We start from the raw sequence: 27,675 nt of genomic DNA, 5'->3' as shown, positions 1-27,675 counted from the left end.
ACCCACTGTTCAGTTGTTTTTAACTGAGCTGTTCCTTTGAATGTCCTCCATGTTTTCCCACTCATGGTACAATCTAGATGGTGAAACCTTCTCATAGCATTTCCAGATAGAACCACTCATGTGCCTTTCCTCTCCCTCCCCTCAGTGTTCCCAAATGTTCTGAGGGTGAGGCTATAAAAGGATGCATGGTGCGTCCTGCTGTCTCAGTTCCTTCCAAATGTAGCAACAGAAGGTCATGAACCTCTTCAAATTCCTTGTATCCACAGCTCGCTAACTAGTTTCCTAGCTTCGTTTAGTTACTGTTTTTTCCAATGAAGTGGGCTGTAGCTCACGAAAGCTTATGCTCTAATAAATTTTATTCTCCAAGGTGCCACAAGTCCTTCTTTTCTTTTTTAGGGAGTTAGTCTTAGATTAGGTTAGTTAGGGTAAATTTATAAGTTTTCTGTAAATTGTTAGTATAATCCTAGATATGTCTTTGGTGCCATCTACTAGTTCTATAGCAGGTCAGAAGCTAAAGAGGCTTCCATTGACTTCATTGGGGTCAGGTAAATTGCAGGACTTCAGAAGAGGGAAGGAGAGCTGAGGAGGAAATGCAGCTCTGTGATACAATTGTAATTTTTATCCAATAGAAATGCAATAGTACTCTGTATCTTACAAAGGTCTGTGTGATTTTGTAGTTGGCACAACACATGAATACATGTCTTCTCAGTGTTTGCTGGGAAAGAGAAAGTTGGTCATTTCCTGCATGTGCTAATTTTTGTAGGGGAAAACTATTAGATTCTGCACTCTTTTTCCTTCTTCCACTATTTGGTATTACTACTAACAGTGTAAGAGTTATTTTGTATTAAATTATTTTAATGTGTTTTGCAATATTAGCTTTATCTGCCTAGTGCTAAATGGGTTTTTCTTGTTGTTTAGCTATGTGAAAGGCATTTTCTCTTTTGGACTGATGGAAACTAACTTGTTTGATCATGCTGAAAAGCTCGCCAGTGAGGTAAGCTGGACATCATTGGTACTAAAAGGTTTTAAATTCTTAATCCTATGTAATATGCAAATGTTTGTTTGAGAGAGATGGTTTGTGACCATTTAAAATTAATTAAAGAAAAGTAAGCAACTGTACTGAAATTCATAACTATTCATGTGCTACATCCTCATAATAATAACTTTGCCATTATAGGTGTTACCTTTTAAGAACTCAGAAAAGGGGATTTCTCCTTTTTCTTCAGTTTTTGCTGGGTTTTTTTAATTCGAGATTGGTGGGGGAGGGGAACAATGAGAGGAGATCAGAAAGAATCTTGCTAGGCAAGCTGGAGAGAATAAAATGGAAACTTGTCATTGAGAAATGCAGCATATATGAGACCTGTGTCCACCTGCCATCAAATCTTGGTGAAGGTCACAGAATATCAGCAGTGCAGTAGGTTAACCTGATGAGCAACTTGTATAATGCCCTTGTAAATTGAGTACACCTCATTCACGCGTTATAAAGATGATCTCATTACCGTATTTGCAGTGGGAATGAAAAGCTGGCAACATATCCATATGACAAAGGTTCCCTGTAATTTGGGAAAGCTATGTAAAGTATAGCACAAATAGAATCAGTTGACACCTTGTTGTGTTTTCAAAGGTTCATTTTTTTTCCCAAACTGCTTTTACACATCAGATTGCTGAAAGTAATAACAAAAATTTAATCTTTTATTTTTCATTAAATTGTCATCAATTGAAAGTGGGGGGAAAAAATTCTACAGATGAGTGGGAATTGGTGGAATGGTAAAGATACATCTATCTGATGTTCAGAACCTAGCGGAGCCTTTGTTCTTAGTTATAAGAAAAGTGGTTAACTGCAAGGAATTGGATTATTATTTTCTTTTAAAGCAAGTGATCAGTTTATATGCTCCCCATATGGATGGTGTGGGGATAAATCATGGCTTTGTGCTGGCCATGTAACTCTTCTGAGGCAGAAGTGTAAGGAGAGTTTGTAGAATGAAGTATAAATTGGTGGTCTTGATTAAGGCCTTCATTCTCTAAAACTACTTTTTAACTTTTAATCATTGTTAAGCAGATGCCAACAAGTGAACTCCAGTAAACATTTTTCGCCTTTCTGCTGAAACAGTCTCACAGGATATGATTGAAGTTGTTAGCAAAGATATACTTAATATCTACTGTACCTGAGAAAATAGTCTTCAATTTCTGTACTAGTGACAGTATGTACAGCTATTTGTAATCTACCCAGTACACATCATGGTGTTTTCTCTTTTCCCACCATCAGGCTTTAGCTATAAACCAATCAGATGCATGGTCTGTCCATACCATAGCACACATAAATGAAATGAAAGCAGACCTGAAGAATGGGTTGACATTTTTGAAGCAAACTGAAAACAACTGGAAGGTAAATTTCCTTAACAGTTCCTCTGAAATAGCTGGCTGTGGGGTTTTTCCCCTCCCACTAAATACTAGTGATTCCTCTTTAAGTGCTTTTCATCAGATGTAGTACAAAATGCACAGGAATACTTTCACAAAGAAGAGGACGCTGCTGCTCCAGTGTGCAACCTTTGTTCATGGCACTTGGGAAACAGGCAGAAAATGCAATCACAGTTCCATGTTTCAGAAATTCACTCTGGGTATTAGTCATGAAACAATTAGCCTCAGCGCTTATGATTGGGATTGGTAATGCATAATTTTTAAAAAATTAGCTACCCCTCCTCCCTCAATATTTCTATGTTCATGGCCTAGATAAAGACACTTAAAGGAAATAGATGAAATCCTGGCCTGATTGAAGTCAATACAGGTTTTGCCATTGACATCTGTGGAAGTCAAGATTTCCAGTATGCCTAAGAGAATGGACAATTATTTTCCTGTAATTCTACTTCCCTGAAGTCACCATTCACAGAAGATTCTCACTCCTGATTTAGCTCTAACAGAAAACCAACTTAGTGCTAGGGAGCACTAATTCAGGAGTAAGAATCTTGTGTCAGATGTTGCCGGAAAACAAAAACTGAGAACCACTTTTTCATTATAAAGATTTCTAACTCAGCCATTCACAGTTTGTCCTGAGATGAAACACTGCAGACAAGGGGCCAAATTCTCCTCTTTCACACCAATGTAAATCTGAGAGTTTGTCTGCATGGGGATCTGAGCCCTGGTCTACACTAGGACTTTAGATCGAATTTAGCAGCGTTAAATCGATTTAAACCTGCACCCGTCCACACAATGAAGCCCTTTATTTCGACTTAAAGGGCTCTTAAAATCGATTTCCTTACTCCACCCCTGACAAGTGGATTAGCGCTTAAATCGACGTTGCCGGCTCGAATTTGGGGTACTGTGGACACAATTCGATGGTATTGGCCTCCGGGAGCTATCCCAGAGTGCTCCATTCTGACCGCTCTGGACAGCGCTCTCAACTCAGATGCACTGGCCAGGTAGACAGGAAAAGAACCGCGAACTTTTGAATCTCATTTCCTGTTTGGCCAGCGTGGCAAGCTGCAGGTGACCATGCAGAGCTCATCAGCAGAGGTGACCATGATGGAGTCCCAGAATCGCAAAAGAGCTCCAGCATGGACTGAACGGGAGGTACGGGATCTGATCGCTGTTTGGGGAGAGGAATCTGTGCTATCAGAACTCCGTTCCAGTTTTCGAAATGCCAAAACCTTTCTGAAAATCTCCCAGGGCATGAAGGACAGAGGCCATAACAGGGACCCGAAGCAGTGCCGCGTGAAACTGAAGGAGCTGAGGCAAGCCTACCAGAAAACCAGAGAGGCGAACGGCCGCTCTGGGTCAGAGCCCCAAACATGCCGCTTCTATGATGAGCTGCATGCCATTTTAGGGGGTTCAGCCACCACTACCCCAGCCGTGTTGTTTGACTCCTTCAATGGAGATGGAGGCAATACAGAAGTAGGTTTTGGGGACGAAGAAGATGATGAGGAGGAGGTTGTAGATAGCTCACAGCAAGCAAGCGGAGAAACCGGTTTTCCCGACAGCCAGGAACTGTTTCTCACCCTAGACCTGGAGCCAGTACCCCCCGAACCCACCCAAGGCTGCCTCCTGGACTCAGCAGGCGGAGAAGGGACCTCTGGTGAGTGTACCTTTTAAAATGCTATACATGGTTTAAAAGCAAGCATGTGAAAGGATTACTTTGCCCTGGCATTTGCGGTTCTGCCTTTGCAAAAGGTTTCTGGGGAGGGCAGCCTTATTTCGTCCTTCATGGTAGGACACTTTACCACTCCAGGCCAGCAACACGTACTGGGGAATCACTGTAGAACAAAGCATTGCAGTGTATGTTTGCTGGCATTCAACCAAAATCCGTTCACGCGGTGGGAGGAGGCAAAATGCGACCTTGTAACGAAAGCACATGTGCTATGTATGTAATGTTAACTTTCAAGGTTTACCCTGAAAGAGTGTAGCCACTGTTTTATAAAATGTGTCTTTTTAAATACCGCTGTCCCTTTTTTTTTCTCCACCAGCTGCATGTGTTTCAATGATCACAGGATCTTCTCCTTCCCAGAGGCTAGTGAAGCTTAGAAAGAAAAAAAAACGCACTCGCGATGAAATGTTCTCCGAGCTCATGCTGTCCTCCCACACTGACAGAGCACAGACGAATGCGTGGAGGCAAATAATGTCAGAGTGCAGGAAAGCACAAAATGACCGGGAGGAGAGGTGGAGGGCTGAAGAGAGTAAGTGGCGGGCTGAAGAGAGTAAGTGGCGGGCTGAAGACAGGGCTGAAGCTCAAAGGTGGCGGCAGCGTGATGAGAGGAGGCAGGATTCAATGCTGAGGCTGCTGCAGGACCAAACCAGTATGCTCCAGTGTATGGTTGAGCTGCAGCAAAGGCAGCTGGAGCACAGACTGCCACTGCAGCCCCTCTGTAACCAACCGCCCTCCTCCCCAAGTTCCATAGCCTCCACACCCAGACGCCCAAGAACACGGTGGGGAGGCCTCCGGCCAACCAGCCACTCCCCCACAGAGGATTGCCCAAAAAAAAGAAGGCTGTCATTCAATAAATTTTAAAGTTGTAAACTTTTAAAGTGCTGTGCTTAAAGTGCTGTGTGGCATTTTCCTTCCCTCCTCCACCACCCCTCCTGGGATACCTTGGTAGTCATCCCCCTATTTGTGTGATGAATGAATAACGAATGCATGACTGTGAAGCAGCAATGACTTTATTGGCTCTGCAAGCAATGATTAAAGGGAGGAGGGGAGGGTGGTTAGCTTACAGGGAAGTAGAGTGAACCAAGGGGCGGGGGGGTTCATCAAGGAGAAACAAACAGAACTTTTACACCGTAGCCTGGCCAGTCATGAAACTGTTTTTCAAAGCTTCTCTGATGCGTACCGCGCCCTCCTGTGCTCTTCTAACCGCCCTGGTGTCTGGCTGCGCGTAACCAGCAGCCAGGCGATTTGCCTCAACCTCCCACCCCGCCATAAACGTCTCCCCCTTACTCTCACAGATATTGTGGAGCACACAGCAAGCAGTAATAACAGTGGGAATATTGGTTTCGCTGAGGTCTAAGCGAGTCAATAAACTGCGCCAGCGCGCCTTTAAACGTCCAAATGCACATTCTACCACCATTCTGCACTTGCTCAGCCTGTAGTTGAACAGCTCCTGACTACTGTCCAGGCTGCCTGTGTACGGCTTCATGAGCCATGGCATTAAGGGGTAGGCTGGGTCCCCAAGGATAACTATAGGCATTTCAACATCCCCAACAGTTATTTTCTGGTCTGGGAATAAAGTCCCTTCCTGCAGCTTTTGAAACAGACCAGAGTTCCTGAAGATGCGAGCATCATGCACCTTTCCCGGCCATCCCACGTTGATGTTGGTGAAACGTCCCTTGTGATCCACCAGAGCTTGCAGCACTATTGAAAAGTACCCCTTGCGGTTTATGTACTCGGCGGCTTGGTGCTCCGGTGCCAAGATAGGGATATGGGTTCCATCTATAGCCCCACCACAGTTAGGGAATCCCATTGCAGCAAAGCCATCCACTATGACCTGCACATTTCCCAGGGTCACTACCCTTGATATCAGCAGATCTTTGATTGCGTGGGCTACTTGCATCACAGCAGCCCCCACAGTAGATTTGCCCACTCCAAATTGATTCCCGACTGACCGGTAGCTGTCTGGCGTTGCAAGCTTCCACAGGGCTATCGCCACTCGCTTCTCAACTGTGAGGGCTGCTCTCATCTTGGTATTCATGCGCTTCAGGACAGGGGAAAGCAAGTCACAAAGTTCCATGAAAGTGCCCTTACGCATGCGAAAGTTTCGTAGCCACTGGGAATCGTCCCAGACCTGCAACACTATGCGGTCCCACCAGTCTGTGCTTGTTTCCCGAGCCCAGAATCGGCGTTCCACAGCATGAACCTGCCCCATTAGCACCATGATGCATGCATTGGCAGGGCCCATGCTTTCAGAGAAATCTGTGTCCATGTCCTGATCACTCACGGGACCGCGCTGACGTCGCCTCCTCGCCCGGTATCGCGTTGCCATGTTCTGGTGCTGCATATACTGCTGAATAATGCGTGTGGTGGTTAATGTGCTCCTAATTGCCAAAGTGAGCTGAGCGGGCTCCATGCTTGCCGTGGTATGGCGTCCGCACAGAAAAAAGGCGCGGAACGATTGTCTGCCGTTGCTCTGACGGAGGGAGGGGCGACTGACGACACGGCTTACAGGGTTGGCTTCAGGGAGCTAAAATCAACAAAGGGGGTGCCTGTACATCAAGGAGTATTTCAGGCAGGACTGCACGGAGGGTTCCAATAAGAAATGGTGCACCTAAGTTATCGTTGTTATTGGAACAAGGAGGTTAGCCTGGCCTCTGATTGATACATGGCTAGATTTACCTCGCTGCACCTTCTCTGTGAGTGACTGCAGTGTGACCTAGAGGAATGAGTCCCCTAGACAGGGGAGGAGGCAAATGAGTACAAAACAAATCTGGTCTATTTCTTGTTTTGACCCACTCCATCTATCTTTTACATCTTTGGCTGGCAGCAGACGGTGCAGAAGGACTGCATGCCATCCACATCTCATGGCTGCTTGGCAGAAGATGGTACAGTACGCCTGCTAGCCATCCCCATCTCTTGCCTGCCTGGCAGAAGATGGTGCAATACGACTGCTAGCAATCCTCATCTCTTGCCTGCCTGGCAGAAGATGGTACAGTACGACTGCTAGCAGTCCGTATCGCCTGCCTGCTCACCATAAGACGGTTCAATAGGACTGACTGCAGGACTAAAGAGAATGACCTGGTCAAGTCACTCCAAATTTAGTCCCTGCGCCCATGTCTGCCCAGGCGCTCCCAGCCGACGCGGCCAGGAGCACCTCGGACACGATGAGGACGACTACCAATCGTATTGCACCGTCTGCTGCCAGAAGGCAAGGGGTTGCTGCTACTGTGCAGCAAAGCCGTACCGCGTCTGCCAGCACCCAGGAGACATAGGGTGACGGTTACCTGAGCGGGCTCCATGCTTGCTGTGGTATGGCGTCTGCACAGGTAACTCAGGAAAAAAGGCGCGAAATGATTGTCTGCCCTTGCTTTCACGGAGGGAGGGAGGGAACGGGGGCCTGACGACACGTACCCAGAACCACCCGCGACAATGTTTTAGCCCCATCAGAGCGCTCCATTGTGACTGCTCTGGACAGCACTCTCAGATGCCCGATTGTTTGCCATTGCTCTGACGCTGGGAGGGGCGCTTACAGGGTTGGCTTCAGGGAGCTAAAATCAACAAAGGGGGTGGCTTTACATCAAGGAGTATTTCAGGCAGGACTTCACAGAGGGTTCCAATAAGAAATGGTGCACCTAAGTTATTGTCCTTATTGGAGCAAGAAGGTTAGCCTGGCCTCTGATTGATACATGGCTAGATTTACCTCGCTGCATCTTGACTGCAGTGTGATCTAGAAGAATGAGTCCCCTAGACAGGGGAGGGGGGGGAAGCAAATGAGTACAAAACAAATCTGGTCTATTTCTTGTTTTGACCCACTCCATCTATCTTTTACATCTTTGGCTGGCAGCAGACGGACTGCATGCCATCCACATCTCATGACTGCTCGGCAGAAGATGGTACAGCACGACTGCTAGCAGTCCGTATCGCCTGCCCGCTCACCATAAGACGGTTCAATAGGACTGACTGCAGGACTAAAGAGAATGACCTGGTCAAGTCACTCCAAATTTAGTCCCTGTGCCCATGTCTGCCCAGGCGCTCCTGATCGACCTCACAGAGGCGACCAGGAGCACCTCAGACATGACGATGACGGCTACCAGTCGTACTGTACCGTCTGCTGCCACAAGGCAAGGGGTTGCTGCTACTGTGTAGCAATGCCGTACCGCGTCTGCCAGCACCCAGGAGACATAGGGTGACGGTTACCTGAGCGGGCTCCATGCTTGCCATGGTATGGCGTCTGCACAGGTAACTCAGGAAAAAAGGCGCGAAATGATTGTCTGCCCTTGCTTTCACGGGGGGAGGGAGGGAACGGGAGGCTGACGATATGTACCCAGAACCACCCGCGACAATGTTTTAGCCCCATCAGGCATTGGGATCTCAACCCAGAATTCCAATGGGCAGCGGAGACTGCGGGAACTGTGGGATAGCTACCCACAGTGCAACGCTCCGGAAGTCGACGCTTGCCTCGGTACTGTGGAAGCGCTCCGCCGAGTTAATGCACTTAATGCACTTAGAGCATTTACTGTGGGGACACACACACTCGAATTTATAAAACCGATTTCTAAAAAACCGACTTCTATAAATTCGACCTTATTCCGTAGTGTAGACATACCCTCAGAAAACTTAATCTGCATTAACTAAAGGTGTGAATTTAAAATAGATTAGTTAAACTGCATTAATTCCCTGTATGGACACTCTCAAAGTGGTCTTAATTTGGTTCAGTTTAATTCACTTTTGAATTCTTTTGCCATTGTCTTCAGTGGGGTCAGCATTTCTATCCTCTCCTCAATTCATCTTATTTTACCTAGAAATATTGTGGTAAATCCTGGTCTTCAACCAGTGTCTGATTTTACATATAAAATGTTTTACAATTCATAAGCACAAGATTAGTTAGACATTTTAAGTCTTAAAGAGACATGGCCAATGTTGGTAAGTCAAACATTTTACATCCCACTTGTGATTTGGACCTTGAGTATTGACCATCCTGCATCTTTAAGCAGAGGGATGTTTGGCTGGCAGGCTGAGTGAAGGGAATAGTGCTTTATGTCTGAGGGGGACAGGGGGAGAGATGAAAACTGCTGCAGAAGGGGCAGAGTGGTCCCTGAATGATCCTCTGGGAATGCAGGGTTTGAAAAGGGGCAGAGTGGTGCCATGAGCCTTCCTTTTTACACAGACCAAGGCTGAAGCAGGGCCCACCGTCCCTCCCTTTTAGGTGAAAAATACCAGGTTTGGTCAGCGCCTGCTGTGGGCATTACGCTAGCTGCCCCATTTTTAGAGGGGCTGGGAAGGAATTTTTCCTTTACCACCATATTGGCTTGGGTGCAGTTGGGGATTTTTTCGCCTTCCCCACACCAGGTTTCAGGAAGGGGCTCTGTTTATGCATGACATGACGGGCAGTAGGCCATATGTCGCAACTCATTATTGAAGTGTAGGGCGGATGTCCAGTGCAGGTACTCCATAGGAAAAGTATACAGTGACAGGATAAATGGCTTAGAAAAGAACTTAAAAAGAGGCGTTTGTTAAAGGAACGAATGGGGGCGGTTGAGGACTCCTATGATTGGTATGGCAGGGAGCCAACCCTCTTCTTATAGCCCACCTTAACCCTCCTACAAAGGGGGGAGGGTGGATGGTAAGGTCCCGGCAATGGATTTATTGGAGGGACCAGGATGGGAAAAAGAGGGGGAGCTGGTAGAAGCCCCCCCATCCCACCCCAGGTATGGTAAGGTCCTGGCAATGTATTTGCTGGAAGGGCCTGGATGGAAAAATGGGGAGCTGGTAAAAGCCATCCAGTAATTATGGGATAAACACGGGGTTACCTGCACTGTACACTGTTATCTGCTGGGTAGTCTCAGACATCTAATAATAAAGGTGTGGCCTGATTAAACCCATGTCAAATGTCTCCTGTCCTTCTTTCACTATAGCCAGACAATATACATGTGCATATAATGCTTTTATCTGCTGTGGCTATAGGCCCTATGTTCTGATATGCAGGCAGTAAAGTGAAATTTACAGGCTTTCTACTCAACCTAGGATCAGCACTTCAAGAGTAAATCGGGGGACTTGGCAAAACTATTTCATGAAAAAGGATAATGAATGTAGTATGAATTGCAGGGGGAGACAATCATAGCAAGATTGTAAAATACCTCCAAAGATGCTTGTGTTTGCTTCTGAAGAGGGGAGGATGTTAAAAGATTGACTGCAAAAGAAAGAAAAATGGTGCCGTGTACCTTTTCCTGCTATTGTCTTATACAGTATCCATCTGGCACAGGTCTAGTCCAGTGCCCCTTTTGGCCACTCAACAGATTGCTGTGGGAGAGGTCCAGACAGTGAATTCCCCCTCTTTGTTCAGCTTCCCTTGGTCTCAGTAGGCCACAGCAGTGTGTCCCCTCTTTGGACACATTTCCTGAGCACCATCTCTCAGTCTGTTACCTCTTCGTGGAAACGAAGCCCCAGAGGCCACTTGATTTATGCCCCCAAGACCACCACTGACCTCCAGAGTACCTGCCTAGCTTAAGCAAACCCTTTCCCAGAACTCCTTCCGAAAGTGTGAACCTTCAGGTTTACCTCTTGAAGGGGCTATGTCGGGTAGGTGTAATCGCTTAACACACAAGCAGGCAGACACTTCGCACACTGTCCCTCCAGGCAGTAGACAGTTCCACTATGCACAAGGAGCAGAATGGTCTAAAATGTTTTTGGGTTGTTTTTTGACGTTAGAAATATTAGGAATATCACGATTGGAACTATAAACAGAAATCTTTCTGAGTGCTCGTTCAAAGTTCAGGGATGTCATTTTAGAAAGAACTTTTTAAATTCCCCCTTGCAGAACAACTTAATAAACAAACAGAAACAAAACAAAAAACCCAAACCAATAAGAATACCCTAAAAATGTAATTAACAGTAGGCAATTTGGGGAACATTTTCAGAAGCACCTAAGTGACTTAGGGGCCTAAGTGCTAGTTCACTTTTGGAAATAGAACTTAGGTGTCTACATCACTTAAAGAAAAGGAGTACTTGTGGCACCCTAGAGACTAACAAATTTATTTGAGCATATGCTGTAGCTCACGAAAGCTTATGCTCAGATAAATTTGTTAGTCTCTAGGGTGCCACAAGTCTCCTTTTCTTTTTGCGAATACAGACTAACATGGCTGCTACTCTGAAATACATCACTTAAGTGCTTTTGAAAATTTACCTTCTCTACTCCCCAGCAAGAGATGTGTGGATCTTGCATGGACTTTCTTGCTGGTTAGTTTTATTTTGACAAATACATTCAGGAGCTGCTTTGCTCTGTATTTTATTGTTTTATTCTGTTCACCCAAACTGATCCAGTAATGAAAAAAAGCAGTTTGCTCTTTTTTTCCTTCCTCTGAATTAGAGCAGCCCACAGGACTGCACTGCCTTGTGCAATTACAATTTAGTTTTGTATGACACTAATAAATGGTACCACTAAGCAGCTATGATTTTATTCATGGAGGGGAACCAATAATCTTACCTGCATGACATTTGAGACTGATTATTGTGTAGGCCGAATTTGGTATCATAGAATCATAGAAGATTGAGGTTGGAAGAGACCTCAGGAGCTCATCTAGTCCAACCCTCTGCTCAAAGCAGGACTAACACCAACTAAATCATCCCAGCCAGGGCTTTGTCAAGCCAGGCCTTAAAAACCTCTAAGGATGGAGATTCCAACATCTTGCTAGGTAACCCATTCCAGTGCTTCACCACGCTCCTAGTGAAATAGTTTTTCCTAATATCCAACCTAGACCTCCCACACTGCAACTTGAGACCATTACTCCTTGTTCTTTCATCTGCCACCACTGAGAACAGCCTAGCTCCATCCTCTTTGGAACCCCACTTCAGGCAGTTGAAGGCTGCTATCAAATCCCCCCTCACTCTTCTCTTCTGCAGACTAAATAATCCCAGCTCCCACAGTTTCTCCTCATAAGTCATGTGCCCCAGCCCCCTAATCATGTTTGTTGCCCTCCACTGGACTCTCTCCAATGTGTCCAGATCCTTTCTGTAGTGGGGGGACCAAAACTGGATGCAATACTCCAGGAGTGGCCTCACCAGTGCCGAATAGAGGGGAATAATCACTTCCCTCGATCTGCTGGCAATGCTCCTACTAATACAGCCCAATATGCTGTTGGCCTTGTTGGCAACAAGGCAACAAGCACCTTTTATGTCAGGTGCTTAACCACCTGACTCAGCAGTCCTTTTTGCAATTTAATATTAAACAAGTGATGATAAACTATTGGCTTATGTAAATATCATAAAATACTGATATACTGCTTCTCAGAGATTCATATTGCAATGCTCACTACTTAAATGAGCACATTGTCCTCCTTATGATAAGATGAATTTTAACCACCACACTGTCCAGGAATAGGGGGTCTTAGAGTCTTTGTGATTTTTGTGCTTATTTGAGTTGTCACAAATGTATTGTTGACTTAGATTCTTGGTTGTTACACTAGTGAAAGCCTGCTGTTTCCAATGGGCTTGTGCCAGTGTGATGGAAAGGAGTATTTGACCTTATGCTGTCAGCTTGTGGCTGGACAGAAAGGTGTGAAGTTAGTCCTGTCAGTTTGGAGGTTTTCCAAAAAAGGTGTTGCAGAATGAGGTAGAGTCTGAGTCAAAATGCAGTTCTGCTCTGAAAAGTGGCTCTGTAGAACTTGAATTGTGAGGTTCCATATTTTTGTGTCTCTATCCGCAAGGACAGTGTATTGAATAAGAGGGTTACGTAGTTAGTTTTCAGAGTGGAACAACAGTGTATGCTCCTTGGTTCCAATATCCACTGATCTATTATGCCCTCAGATTTATTGCAGGAGAAGAGTGCCATATAAAATCAGCTGGATGAGTTTAAATATGAGTTTATATTGGAAGTAAAATATTTTTCTCTCTTTTCTCAGGATTGTGACATGCTTGCTTGCCATAATTACTGGCACTGGGCTTTGTATTTCATAGAAAAGGTATGAGCACACTTCTACATCTACAGTATATGCTATATGCTCCAGGTGGATGAATATTCTCATATTAGCAGGCAGTGCTGACAAAAAGGGTATGGTCTGCTTTCCTCCCTTCTTAATATTTGGGTGTTTTTATGAATCTACTGCAGTATAATTTGTGGTGTTTGGTACTTTACTAAAGTGTTTTCGAAAATGATATTTTAGAAGGAAAAAATCTAAAATCATGTGTACGGGAATATAGAGAAATTACTGAAATGAGACAATTAAATACTACATTCAGAGCAAATTCACTAATTTTGTGATAGAAAGATGAACCCAGTTCTGTAGTCTTTGCATATGCAAAATTCCCACTGAATTGAATATAAATTTTGCTGGCACAAAGAACATAAGGGGCTAGAGTTTGCAAAAATTACCTGAGACTGACCAATAGGACCATTACGTTAAAGAATCAGAGATTTTATGTTGTTAAATTCTCCTTATTAAAAGTATTTCAGATGTATTGAAACCCTTTACAAACATATTTCTATCGAGCGTATTGGGTTGCAATACATACTATGTTTTTATGCAGGATGATTTAGGGAGCTCTTTTTTCAGATACCTAGATTAGAGATAGGGAAGAAGAAGAAACAGGCTATGTGGCACATGCTCCTATTGACATTTATTGATAGGATCACTGATATCCTTATAAAAATCTGTTGTTATTAAACTCTACCAGTCACTTATGGACACTGTATCCTAAAGGTCATCACACAATCCTCCTTTGCTTTTACAGGGTGATTATGAAGCGGCTTTGACAATTTATGACAATCACGTGAGTTTAAATCAATTTTGTTTTAATGAAAAGAGATTGTTCCAATGAGAGTGGGTGCACATGCCTCATTCTTCATACGACACAAAATATATAAAAGTGTGATACCATTTTCTGGTTTTATTTTTAAATGTTTAATTGGCATTTAGAGTGATTATTCAACTCAACTGGGAAAACTACATGTGAGTTACACAGGTCATCCTAAACCAGTGCCAAAAAAACCCTTTATATCACACCATCTTACTTATATTTTGTTCAGACCACATATTAGAAACTACTAATTTTTTTAGTGTTTTCCAGTTATTTTTATTGGTACCACTTTCATATCCTGTTATCTTTAGTCAGGTTGTCTTAGTTGCTATGAAGAGGCCCTGAGGGCACCAGAAAAAAAATATAGATACTTTTAAAAAGTTTAACATTTTGTAAAATAGTTTTTCTGTAGGTCTAAGGTATCATGACTAAGGCTGGATCTCACAGTTTAACTACCAAGCCAGTTACTAGTTTGGCTCCAACTTCCTTTGTCATATCTTTTCCTTTCTAGGTGACTTGTTAAAGGTCTCTCCTGCTTGAACTTTAGAGGAATTTTTCTAAAATAATCCACAGTAAATTAACTAGGAGTCGGCATAACAAGTCTTGCCATGCCTGTTTTGATGTTAAACTTTATGAAAATATCTTGTCCTACCTAGTAACTGTTGCAAAGTCTAGTAGAGCTTCTGGCTCCATTTTGGGAGAGCTCATAGGGAAAAGTAGTTTTCACTCTCACTGTATTTGATTTTATAAATGGAAAAACAAGAGAGAGAAAATAATATGAATATTATTTGTGGATTGTTATATTTCTGAAAGATGTGATTGGTTTGTTATAAAATAGCTATATCTGGAAGCGTAAAGAGACAGAATTAATTTTGAACGGTCATAGTAAGTTTGACTTTCAAATTAACTTCCCACCTAAATATATGTAATGCAGTTAAGAATGCTTTCTGATTGCAGATTGCTCCCAGATGCATGTCGAGTGGAAGTATGCTAGATGTAGTAGATAACTGCTCCATGCTGTACCGGCTTCAGTTGGAAGGTAAAGAACTGTTAGTTTTTGCTTCAATTCTACTCGTTCTTCTTAAAATAGTAAGATAAAACTCCTCCTCATGCGCGAACATGCGGAAGAAGATTTACAAAAATATATAGAGCAACTCTGAGTAGTGGGTTACTTTAGAGAATAAATACTTTAAAGAGCTGCTGCTGTTGGGAGGTGAGTTTAAAGTTTCTATAACATGCATTACCATTATTTCTCCCTAGAGTTTATTATTTTCCTGTGAGTACAATATTCCATTCAACTAAGTTAACATAGATCATGTTTTTCTTTTTTTGGCAAATTTCACTTTCTCTGTCCCCAGAGATCTGTTTTTCAGCCTCAGATTAAAAGATCATACATATAAACTGTTAAACAGCTATTGACTGCTCTCATAGTCAATATCAAGCCAACACTAATATTTAGTTCTAAATTTTGATATTTGAAAAACGTAGTCCACTATAGGTATTGTAGCAATCATTCTAATAGTTCCATGAGACTAAATATACAGCCAGCAGACTTTAACTTTCGAAAGTGAAGATGAAGTTAGAGTTCCAGAAAAAAATACTAGTTCCTAAATTGTAAATAATAATTTTCACAGAACTCTGCTACAGCCAGTCATGCTGCGCATATTTATATATGTGGTCCAGTATTAGTAATCAAATGCCACAGACAGATCCAGAGTGACGACTGTGGGCATTATCCTCCTTCATCTGTGTTCCGGGGATGTCATCTATCTCATGATTAGGCCTGAACCTTATCTAAAGGGGACCAGGACATCGGTGATGGAAGGTGTTTTTGGAGATAAGCAATAAAGTATTTGCTCAAAAGTGGGAGATATGACACTGAGTGGTAGTTCTCAACGCAGCAGACTTTGTAAGGTGGTTTTTAAAGCTTACAAGGTTGAATGAAACTGAAAATACATGCTAAAGAAATTGCTTTGCAGTGAAGTCTTATTTTAAATCACATATTTTACTCCTAGGTGTAAAGGTAGGAGACAGGTGGAATGAAGTTATCCAACTCACAAAGAAACACTCCAAAGATCATGTTCTGTTTTTCAATGATGTCCACATTCTCATGTCTTCGCTAGGGGCCAAAGACCACAAAACCACCAATGAGCTCTTAACAACTCTTCAGGAACTTGCAAAGTAAGCAAGTGAATTAAAATGTTGTTTTGAATAAATATTTTCCCATTACAAGGTTTATTAGTATTATAATTAATTGCTTCCAGTTTGCTAGGTACCATAATATTTTTTTCTGGTTTAGGCTGTTATAACTTGAACTCTAGTTTCAGCAGGGTGTTGTTTCTGAAGTTATACAATAAGGATTTCCTAATAGTTACTTCTTATTGTGAGTGTGTGTAATTGTCTAGAGTGTGTATTTAATCTTGTCAGACAATAGCATCCTTGTCCCAGCATTGTAGGATTTTGCTTTGAGTGGTTGTAACATTTTAATCTGTAAACGGGGTTGTTTTCCTTACAATGGGTATAGACTAGGAATGTAAGTGTTCATTGCTGAACAGAGGCATTTCTCTTATAAAGCAAGTGAGCAAACTTTACAATATAAGCCAACTACCTATCAGGGCCCTTTTTGCTCTGCTATATCAAGTTAAAACATTGTTCTGTATTCATTACCAGATCTCTATAAAGTGTCCATATTGATAATCCTATATTTGCTGTAGGTATACAACAAATTATCATTTTGACATGAAATGGAGTTCAAAGCGCTGCCAACATAATTTTGCTAAGATTTGGCAGTTTGGTTCTTCAATATTAATTTTAATATTTTTGTATTTCTTCAAAATAGAAAAATATTTGTCACATCTTTGTTTATGTATGAAAAAAAATATTTCTTGCTCTTATTTTGCTATTGATCACCATCATAGGCAGGATGAGAATGACAATCCACTCTTACATTTTTCCCCGATTTTTGTTTTATGTAGACAACTTTTCTGTGGGTGAAACTGATTTCCTTTCTTTCTTCAACGTACAATCTGAGCCAATTGGTGCTTTTTACTTTTGGGGCCAGAGGCAAGACATTTGTGGCATACAGGTACCCCAGAATACTTTGAAATGGACAGGGCTAGCAAATAGGTAGCCACCTACAATGGCAGCTGTTTTCACTTACAAAAGAAAGGGAGAGAATGTGATTTGTCTTTGTTTGCAGAAGAGTAATGAGTATTCTGGAGGGAGAAAAACAGCAACCCTCCCACACCCTACACACAGCTCACTAAAAATAGAGATGGTTTATACGTAGCATTAGAAAAATGATAGCAGGGCCTTTATAAACCTGACAAAACAGGGGAGCAGGGTTACTGTATTCCTACTTTATATTATGATTCCATTTATAAATGGTGTATAAAAGGTTAATATGTGATTAAATGATGTTAAAAGCATGTTAGAGTTATGTGTTAAAGATGATTATAAGCATAACAATAGAAAGTGTTTTTGATGAGTCATGGTTATAAGCAACTTATTGAACTGTTGGATTCACTCACAATCTTCCAAAAAAAGAGTAATATCTGTTACCCATTTTAGAAATTATTTAGAAATGGAACCTTAATATGAAGTATGACAGATTTTGTTTTGGACATAAAGTTGCAGAACAACTCTGATTCACATTCTGTGAATATGATCCACTGAGGCTTTAAGAGGTCAAGAAGAAAATGTGAGAAATGTAGAGTTGAAAAATTGCATAATCTGGTTTGCTTACTACTAGCAGATCATGATGGACTTATTTTTTTTCTATAGCTACTGTATGAGCTGTAGAACTTAAACTTTAGTGGATGGATATTTTGTAGAACATTTAATTAGTTTACACTTAGTATTGCTAACCCTTCACCCAGTGCTACGGGACTTTCCTCTGCTTGTCTGCCTATCTTTATATCTTTTATTGTAACATTGTCATTGCTGTGGATTGCAGTAGTTTGAATCATTATAAAACTTATTTTTACTTTATTTATATTATAAAGCATATCTTGATATGAATAGGCTGATGGGGCAACGCCCGATGGCTATAGTAAAGTAATGAGGAACAGGTATGTTAGCCCCAGGCTAAACAAATCTCTGGTATTATGTAACCAAATGGCAGTTGCTCCAGGTTAATCAAGACACCTGGGGCCAATTAAGATCCTTCTAGAAAGCAGTGGAGATAGCTAGGTTGATTGGGACACCTGAAGCCAATCAAGGGCTGGCTGGAACTAGTTAAAAGCCTCCCAGTTAGTCAGTGAGGTGTGTGTCAGGAGCTGTTAGAGGAAGCCACACTGTTGGGGGGAACTAAGCAGTACAAAGCCATATCAGGCGCAAGGAAGGAGGCCCTGAGGTAATGGTGAAGAAGATATTGGGGAAGTGGCCCAGGGAATTGTACATGTCCTATTTCTAAAAAGGCAGCTACCATAGCTGCTACTATTAGGGTCCCTGGGCTGGAGCCTGGAGTAGAGGGCTGGCCTGGTCCCCCCTCCCTTCCCCAATTAATCACTAAGACTGGGAGACAACAGAGACTGTGTGAGGAAGGGTTGCTTCTCACCTCCCTTGCTGGCTTATGATGAAAATGGCTCAGTAAGCCCTGACCCTTGCCTCTAGAAAGAGAAGGGCTACATGGAGGGTCACAGTGAGCCTCTGAGGCTAGTTTTAGAGTAGTAGCCGTGTTAGTCTGTATTCGCAAAAAGACAAGGAGTACTTGTGGCACCTTAGAAACTAACCAATTTATTTGAGCATAAGCTTTCGTGAGCTACAGCTCACTTCATCGGATGCATTCAGTTTTTTCCACTGAATGCATCCGATGAAGTGAGCTGTAGCTCACGAAAGCTTATGCTCAAATAAATTGGTTAGTCTCTAAGGTGCCACAAGTACTCCTTTTCTTTCTGAGGCTAGTGAAATCCACCAGGAAACACGGGACCCACAGAGACAAGGACAGAGCTTTGTCACAAGGCATATTTGAAAAACTAAATATCCAGTTAAACTTGTATACTAAGCCAAAATGTAATAAATAGGACTATTACTCAAGTCAAGAATAAGTTACATTACCTATCTTAGAAACTATTTGTATTTGTTTAGGGTAACCATAAAATTCTAAGAACCAACAGCCTGCTCTATATTTTCAAGATTTTCTATTATAGATGTGGGATAAGTTTGAAGATTTAAAAGATGTATTTGTATATTCTCTTATGCTTGCAGCTGTACATTGCATATACATTTTTACTTTGTGAGTTTTCATAAACGTAGTGTGCCTCTTTTTCATTATTAATTTGTATTATAGTGCCTAGAAGCCCTAGTCATGGAACAGGACCTTGTTGTATTAGGCACTGTACAAAAACAAAACAAAAAAAGACAGTCCTGGGCCAACTAGCTGACATTCCAAGTAGTTTAAGAGTACTGTCTCTCAGCTATTTGTTGTTAGCTCCTTCATCAAATTCAGTAGCAAAAGTTTAGCACTCCATTTCCATAGGGTTAAGCTGTTTTATGTAATTATAAAGATTTCTAAATGTCAGATATGAACACACTTAGAGTTAAGAAAATGCTTCAACTGACAACAGATAACTATAACAATTAAATTTTAAACAGAAACCTATAGTCCATAAAACAGACAACACAGCTTAATTTAGTTTCCCTTTGGAATTGATAATAAACTGGATTAATGAATAATCTGTTCTACTGGGTCATAAACCTGATGACTCTTTCCCCTCTCTTGAGTGGATCAGTGTGCAAACAAAATTCTCTGTGTTGTGCTGGGGTGGGGTGAAATCTGTTGAAGCTGCTGGGTGCAAACCCTGCCTTTTATTCAGGATAATGTAAGAATCAGTTTGACTTCTTTTGGAATAAGATAACAGAAACAACAGGAGCCATTGCCCAAAACACAGGCCGTAAGCAAAGCTGGTCAGAAACTGAGCTATGTGGATGCAAAGGTTTGCTGGATATTGGTTGGTGGGTAAGTGTGTGAGAGTGGCACTCTGACAGAGAAGGCAATCAAAAGCCAAGGACATCCAGAAAAGCACTTTAGCATGATCCTGAGGAAAAAAAACATCTGAGCACGCTTTCTGGGTAGAGTGTTAGCTGGAAAAAGAGGTTGGGAATATAGAGCATAAAAACTGGCTTCTGTTGTATGTTCATTTCCTACTGTGTTGAGGGAAACAGGACTCTGTGTACATTCTTGTTAATAAACAGGTTTGCATCAAGCAATATCTGACTTTATCATTAAGGCTGCAAGTCTGTCATGGAAGTCACGGATTCCGAGACTTTCGAGGACTTCCGTGACTTCAGCAGCTGCAGTGGCCAGCGCAGTTGACCCCTGCTGGGGTGACCCCGGGGCCAGCTGCTGTGTCAGCCCTGGAGCCAGTTGCATGGGCTGCTGCTTGGGCAGTCCTGGGCAGCTAGCCCCAGGGTTGCCCATACAGTGGCCAATGCGGCTGGTACTGGAGGCCACTGGAGCAGCAGTGGTCCCTGGGAGCAGTCAGACACCAGAGCAGGGGCCAGCCATCAGCCCCCCTTGACCCACAGAGCAGCGGTGCCCGGGGGCACCCCAGAGCAGCTAAGATTCAGTCAGGGTTATTTATAGTAAAAGTCAGGGACCAGTCACAGGCCATGAATTTTTGTTTATTGCCTGTGCCCTGTCCATGACTTTTACTAAAAATACCCCTGACTAAATCTTAGCCTTATGTGTCATCAGTATCTCCTCTGAATGGAAACAACCTGCAAGGCCCCGATGATTGGCTGACTACTCAGGTCAAGAGGGATTATGGAAAGGATGTTTTCACTTATCCAATTAAAATACTTAAGATTTCAGAATTTTTAAAGTTACAGCAAATAAGGTTCTTCTTTGAGTACATGTCCCCATGGATTTTCAGTAAAGAATATGTGTGCTCCCCAGCACTCAGAGGCTGCAAATTAGCGTCTATGGGTCTGTGCCTGCGCAGTGCAGTGTCTTGTGCTTTGAATGAGGGCATATAAGGAGATGTGAGGACACTGCCACTTAGTTCCTTCTCAACCTCCTGCAGCAAGCGTTCTGCTGTCCGTAGTATTCAGCTTCCTGCCTTTCACCTTGGGAATCGTTAAACTATAAAATAATGAAGTAAATAAGAAATTATCTATTTTCATTTGGTTACTCTTTATTTTATATAGCACTGTTTTGCTTGTAGGGGCAAGGAGGGCTTCCTGATTCCTCCCCTTTATGGACCTTTCTTTCGTGCCAGAGCACAGCTTGTTATGCCCAAACCCCAGGTTTTAAGCCCTATCAGACCTGCCACCTGTCCTTTCCCTATAGTGAAGGACACTCAAGTTGCCTGTGGTGTTTGGGGAACTCCCAGGATCCTTCTAAATGCAAGTTTTGTCTGGGTTTAAAAGGTAGAGTCAAAAAAGACAGGGAGACTAGACCTAAGTTCCTGTTAATGGAACATGATCTAACTCTGGAGAGGTCTGCCCCCCCCCCCCCCCCACTAGTGCATTGGCCTCTATGTCACAGGTCACCGTAGTCTTGTTTATGGCCCCAGAGAATAAAACTCTAAAGAAGAAACATACTCCTTTTCCCTGCCTGGAGAGGTATAAACCATAAAACCTGCTCTCGGGAGACCTCTTGTCACTCTAAGGGTACAGTAGAGGCACTGACTGAGTCCAGAACGGAGGGATTGGTACTGTGGAAGAAGCCCCACTTGGACAACATACCTACCACCAGAGTAACCACCATGGTGGCACCACCTGACAGCTCTGTGTGTTTAGCAGCACTGCAAGGTATCATCCATGCCCCAGCACCGGCAGCTCAGTGTACATCTGAGGTGGGAGATGACTCTACAACCACCTCCGTCCTGCAATAGCCTCTGTCTCACCAGTCGGCATTTCCACCTCTGGTACCGACACACACTTTGTCTGAAGGCTATCAGAGACTGAGACCTCAACCTCCTTCCAGGTTCCTTTCTTCAGAGGATTGCATGATCTCTGAAGAGCCTGAATCTTCAATACTGAGCTGATTTATTAGAGACACCTCTCCAGTACCACCCTGACAGCTGCAAGTTGAGAGTTGTTTAAGTCTCCAGCCTGGTTAAAGAGCCACCCCCCTTTTAATTCAGGGAAGGATTGGTTGTACTCAGATCTCGGTACATGATGTTATCTTGGTACCGTACTATTATACTCCCATGAGTCCCTTTCATTAAGAGGATCCTAGGGTACTACCAAATACCATAGGCTCAGTGACTATGGTTTTCATTGGGGGCCTCTTCCCTTATCTCCCTCCCCCCTGGGGTCGCTGTGACTCAGAGGATCCCTACAGTGACCAGTGCTATTGAATATGTGAGAAAAAGTCATTGGTATTGTACCTGCAGACTGTCCTCTGGTACTGCACATCACAGTACTGTGCACTTATTGCGGGGGAGGGATAGCTCAGTGGTTTGTGCATTGGCCTGCTAAACCCAGGATTGTGAGTTCAATCCTTGAGGGGGCCATTTAGGGATCTGGGGCAAAAATTGGGGATTGGTCCTGCTTTGAGCAGGGGGTTGGACTAGATGACCTCCTGAGGTCCCTTCCAACACTGATATTCTATGATATACAGGAAGAGAAGAGTTTCAGGTCAAGGACATCTCACCTCCCTCTGTAAGGTCATCTCTGGATGAGGCAGTAATGCCACCACAGCCGTCCTAAACTGGTGATTTCAAAGCCTTTTGGGACTCCATGAAGAGGCTAGTGGATTCTCTTCAAATCCCATTTGAGGAAGTGCATCAGTTGAAACATTCCTTGGTGGACATCCTGAATTATAAGTTACCCATCAATGAGGCATTGTTATCACCCTGCATACACCCTATGGCAAACATCTGCCATATTCCTATTAAGGTGTAAATGGGCAGATAAGAAATTTTATTAAAACTAATGCTAAAATTATATAATACATAGGTTAAGAAAAGAGTGTCTGTACATCTGGGTATAGTGCTTAAATTATCCAAAAGTACAAGGGTTGGTTTAAAAGTAGTACAATACATATAGTACATAATCAGCAATAACACAAATAAGATTAATAAATTTAACAATACAAATAGCATCCAAATACTAAATATTACCATCCAAATGTTTGGGTACATCACTCATGAAAAGTTATACAGAGAGCTGGTTGTGGAAAGCAAATACTATATCAATAAGTGAAGATTGTCCCTCAGTAATTGAGAATTTAGGATAGGTTGTCTGTTAGAAAATACAATCCATCAGGGAAGTATTTCAGTTACTTTCTGAACTGTGCTTCTCATCAGCACTCCAGCTCATCTCTCCCAGTATTGCCAATGTCCGGTGATGTGTTCTAGATCGATGTCCCTTGACTACCTGCTGGCATCTGACACCATGAGTTGCCACATCAGCTGAGCATAGCGTTGATCAATTCTGTATTTTCTCAACACTCACTCGTTGTTTGGGTCCCATGCACTCAGGGCTCTGATGACAATGTGTGAGTTTGAACGTAGCCCCTAGCTCTCAAGGTGTCGGCTAGAAGGACATATTTCTCCACCTTTCAAGCTCGGGGTCCTGTTCTCAAAGGGAACCGCGATGTCCACCATGATGATCTTTTTTTGGTCCTTGCTGGTGATGATGATATCCAGTCACAGTTGGCTGTCCGTTCTGGGGATAGCAGAGTTCACGGCCACCTTCTCCATGGGTGGCAGGATGGCTCTGACTAGGCAATCTTGGATGGCGTTGTGGTGCAGGTGCCAGGCTCTGGAATGGGGCTTGCAGCTACAAAAGATGTGGGTTAGCGTCTCGTTGGCATAGTTGCACTTCCTGCATCGCTTGTCCCAATTCCTGAGGTGGATGGCTCCGTTCAGTGGGACGCAGTTGAGCCGGTCACTGTGGATGAATTTCCAATGAAGCTGCCCCCAGGGAGGAAGTGGTTACTGGCGTCCCACTTGCACGTCACCTCAAACTACATTCCACTGGAAAGAATGGAGTACTACTCCCACCCCAGCCCCAATTCCCTGGTAGTCAACGCAGCCAATGAGAAAAGCAATGAATCTTTCTCTAGGCCTTTTCCATACGACAAGAAATCCAAGCGGCTGGATTTGCAGGGAGGGAAGAGCTACCCAGCAGCTGCTCTCCAATTTTGTATTGCCAAGTACCAAGCTTGAATGGCAAAACACAACTTTAACACATACTCCAAGTTTATACACTTCATTGAGCACTTGTGACAAGACCAGAAATATTCAGTTTCTCTCTCATCACTGTAGCATGTTGGTTGCAAAAGCCTTCCTGCCAGCTGCTCTACTGCTGCTGAGACAGCCTCCAGGGCCATTGTGGTGATCATGAGAAGAGCATCCCGTCTCCAGACCTCGGGTCCTCTGAGAGAAGTACAGAATAACATGGAAGAGCTGCTGTTTAAAGGGCCTAAGTGTTTCAGTGAACACTCAGACTCTTCCCTCCATATACACACAGATTCAAGAGCAACGTTGCGGTCACTAGGGATTTATGTGCCTGTGACTAAAAGGCACTTTAGTAGATCCCAAACTGCTCAGAGATAGAGATCATTCCAGTACCATCAGCACACTTTCCCTCAGCCTCAGGAGCGCTTCTGCAGACAGCTGAAACCACAAAAACAGGGGCTGCACCCGTACTTCTACTCAACCTATAAAAGGCACTTTTGACACCTCAGTTGAAGGCATCAAGCAGCCCACTCCATCGGATCAGTTGTTGTGTGACTACACTGCCTTTTGGAGATCGACTGTCCCTCTACTTACCAGCCTGGGAATCGCTCACCTCAGACAAGTGGATATTGGAGGTTGTCAAAGTAGGTTACTCTATCCACTTCCATTCCACTCCTCCATCCCCATCCCCTTCAGGGATGCTTCTCATGAGGAAGTCCTGAAATAAGAGGTTCATTCTCTTCTCCTCCTGGGAGCAATAGACCCAGTTTCACTAGAGTTCATTGGAAGAAGGTTCTATTCCTGTTACTTCCTTGTTCCCAAGAAAGACATAGTATGGAGACCAATTCTTGACCTCAGAAACTTGAACAGCTGTGTCCTAGCACAACACTTGAGAATGCTGATACTAGTTACAATAATCCAGAGGCGGGCAAACTTTTTGGCCTGAAGGCCACATCGGGTTTCCAAAATTGTATGGAGGGCCAGTTATGGGAGGCTGTGTCTCCCCAAACAGCCAGGCATGGCCCAGCCTCCGCCTCCCCCCTGCCCCGCTGCCCTTCTCTCCCCCTGACAGCTCCCCTAGGACTCCTGCCCCATCCAACCCCCACTGTCCCCTGACAGCCCCCCGGGACTCCTGCCCCATTCACCACCCCCTGCTCCCTGTCCCCTGACCACCCCGACCCTCCACCCCTGACTGCCTGCTACTGCCCCATCCAACCCCCCCCGTTCCCCGCCCTCTGACCTCCCTGACCCCTATCCACACCCCTGACCACAGCCCCCCAACTCCCCTGCCCTCTATCCAACCTCCCCTGCCCCCTTACCATGCTGCCTGGAGCACCGGGTCAGGCCGTGGCTCTGCAACTGCCCTGCCTGGCCGCCCAGAGCGTTGTGCCGGCGGCACGGCGCACTAAGGCTGCGGGGGAGGGGGAACAGCAGGGGAGGGGCCGAAGGTGGGAGCTCAGGGGCCGGGCAGGAGGGTCCCGCCGGCCATAGTTTGCCCACCTCTGCCATAATCCCAGCCTTAGATCCAGGAGACTGGCTCATTGCCCTCAACCTACAGGACACCTATTTTCATGTAGCCATCCACCCCTCACACAAGCACTTTCTGTGTTTTGTAATAGGGACATATCACTGTCAATATTGAGTTCTCTCTTTTGGTCTGTCCACAGCCCTGAGGGTGTTCACAAAGATTCTTTCAGGGGCAGCCACTTGCCTCTGCCACTGGGGTATATGGGTATTCCCATACTTGGACAACTGGCTTCTCAGAGACCGGTTGCCCAAGAGGCTCACGCAGCAATGGCCAGGGCATTAACACTATTCCAATCTCTGTGCCTTGTATAACTCTGTCCTTATAAAAGGTGATGTATTGGTATACCAATAAAATAAAAACCATCAGGATCTTATTAAAGGGAAAAAGGCAAAATACCACATTTATTGTGAATACAGAAAGAATCATAGTAAGCAGTTAGGTATAGCTATAACATTCCATTCAATCTCATATGTATTCACTCATTCATTCCTACAAACACACACACACACAGGTAACTATGTTATCATAGTTACCAGCCTCAGAGTTGCTCATGTCAAGCCACTGGCCAGGTGGCCTGGACATGAGGAGGGAGCAGGGCCTTGTCAGATGCTCATCTGATGCTCCTGGAAGTTGGTTTGCAGAATCAGACCCCAAAGTTCTCACTTTCTAGAGTCTATTTTTATAGGAATTTCTTCCTATGCCAGTCTATGGGAATTGCTTCATCATGCTGTTGCTGAATCAATCGGCAGATAGCACATTCCTGAGGGCTCCGTGCTGCTAGATGTTATCTTGTTCTTTGGTTCTCCCATTCTTGAGGCTGTTGGGTGGATTCCAGTCTGCCCTCTGGGGGTCCTCTGGTTATTTCCACTTGACGCCTTCTTCAGCTGATGGACACTGGATTCTTAGGCTGGAACCTCCCTGATTATTCAGTTATTATCTACACCAAGCATCCATCCACATACATCCTCTATCTCTATTTTAATCACAATTGTTAATACAACAAAAGGGCGGGGAGTCTCTGGGTGCTGTTTCTGTTGTTACAGAGTATTGCTTTGAGTCTATCTCTGTGTGAATTGCTTTGAGAACAGACTCTGTCTTAGAATGTACTAACGCAATTAGCAGCTTGCAAGTTTCACACATAGAGGGAGAGAAACAGTACCAAAAACCAAGAGACCTCTTAATTAGTAATACACTGGAATTTAAACTATGGGGAATCAAACTCGTGTGTGATTTTAATACAGAACTTCTTTAATATGATCCAACATAATGGTAGGTCAGCCATCAACGCTCCCAGCTCCCCCATTCATCTTGCTGCGGTGCTGGCAATTAGGAATGAAGTTTTGAGGGAGAGGTGGATAGACAGCCGTTGGCTCAAAGAGGGCTCTCCTTAGGGCATTTAGAACCAGGCTGAGGATCCGCTGTGGGACTGGGTGTCAAATGGGAGCAAACATGTTGTGTAGACCCTTCAGGAATCTGGTTGCGATAGGGTGGGCAAAGACTGAGAAGACCTGGATGGACGTGGGCCAGATGTACCCTGACAGAGGCTCATACAATGCCCCCCTCACTTTCTCCCAAGGGTGTCCTTTGAATGGAATGTTAACCAGGCACTTCCCTTGTCAGTGTTCTGCCCAAAACCATATGCCTCCCTGGAGGAATCAAGCCTTCATTCCTTGGACACCAAATGAGCCTTTGCCTTATATCTAGCCAGGACTAAAACCTTTGGGCCTCTCCCAGCTTATTTGTGTCATTCGTAGAAATGAAGACAGGTCAAACCAATTTCTACCCGAAAGCTTTCTACCCGAAAGCTGTCTAAGTGGGGTGTTGGATTGCATCTTGCCCTGCTATGAGAATGCTGCTGTGCAGCCTCCTCCCCGAGTAACAGCACATACCACTGGTGCTCAGTCCCCTCCCGGAGGATGGGCCCGTAGCAGAAATCCGCAGGACTGCTCTTCGGTCTTCTGTCCACGCTTTTGCCAAGCATTATGCCCTCTGACCTCTGCCAAAGATGACCCCACCTTTGGTGATGCAGTCCTACAAACTGCACTGGACTTGAGTCACTGTCTGGGAGTTTTCAAGCCTGGAGC

The 27,675-nt window shown here is 44.0% G+C and overlaps 1 protein-coding gene across 1 annotated transcript in view; it reads left to right on the top strand.

Moving 5' to 3' along the window:
• Positions 1–27,675, top strand: part of TTC38 (tetratricopeptide repeat domain 38) — a 50,192-nt gene that overhangs the window by 17,993 nt on the left and 4,524 nt on the right. Inside the window, exons 6-11 of the mRNA XM_048824557.2 lie at positions 919–994; positions 2,267–2,386; positions 13,036–13,095; positions 13,865–13,903; positions 14,888–14,969; positions 15,946–16,111. Of these exons, the coding sequence (XP_048680514.1) occupies positions 919–994; positions 2,267–2,386; positions 13,036–13,095; positions 13,865–13,903; positions 14,888–14,969; positions 15,946–16,111 (543 nt within the window). The remainder of the gene's footprint in view (positions 1–918; positions 995–2,266; positions 2,387–13,035; positions 13,096–13,864; positions 13,904–14,887; positions 14,970–15,945; positions 16,112–27,675) is intronic.

The sequence above is a fragment of the Caretta caretta genome, chromosome 1 (genome assembly GCF_965140235.1).
Source record: "Caretta caretta isolate rCarCar2 chromosome 1, rCarCar1.hap1, whole genome shotgun sequence".
NCBI lineage: Eukaryota > Metazoa > Chordata > Testudines > Cheloniidae > Caretta > Caretta caretta.
The sequence above is the reverse complement of the archived record's forward strand: the minus strand, read 5'-3'. Positions and strand labels throughout refer to the sequence as shown.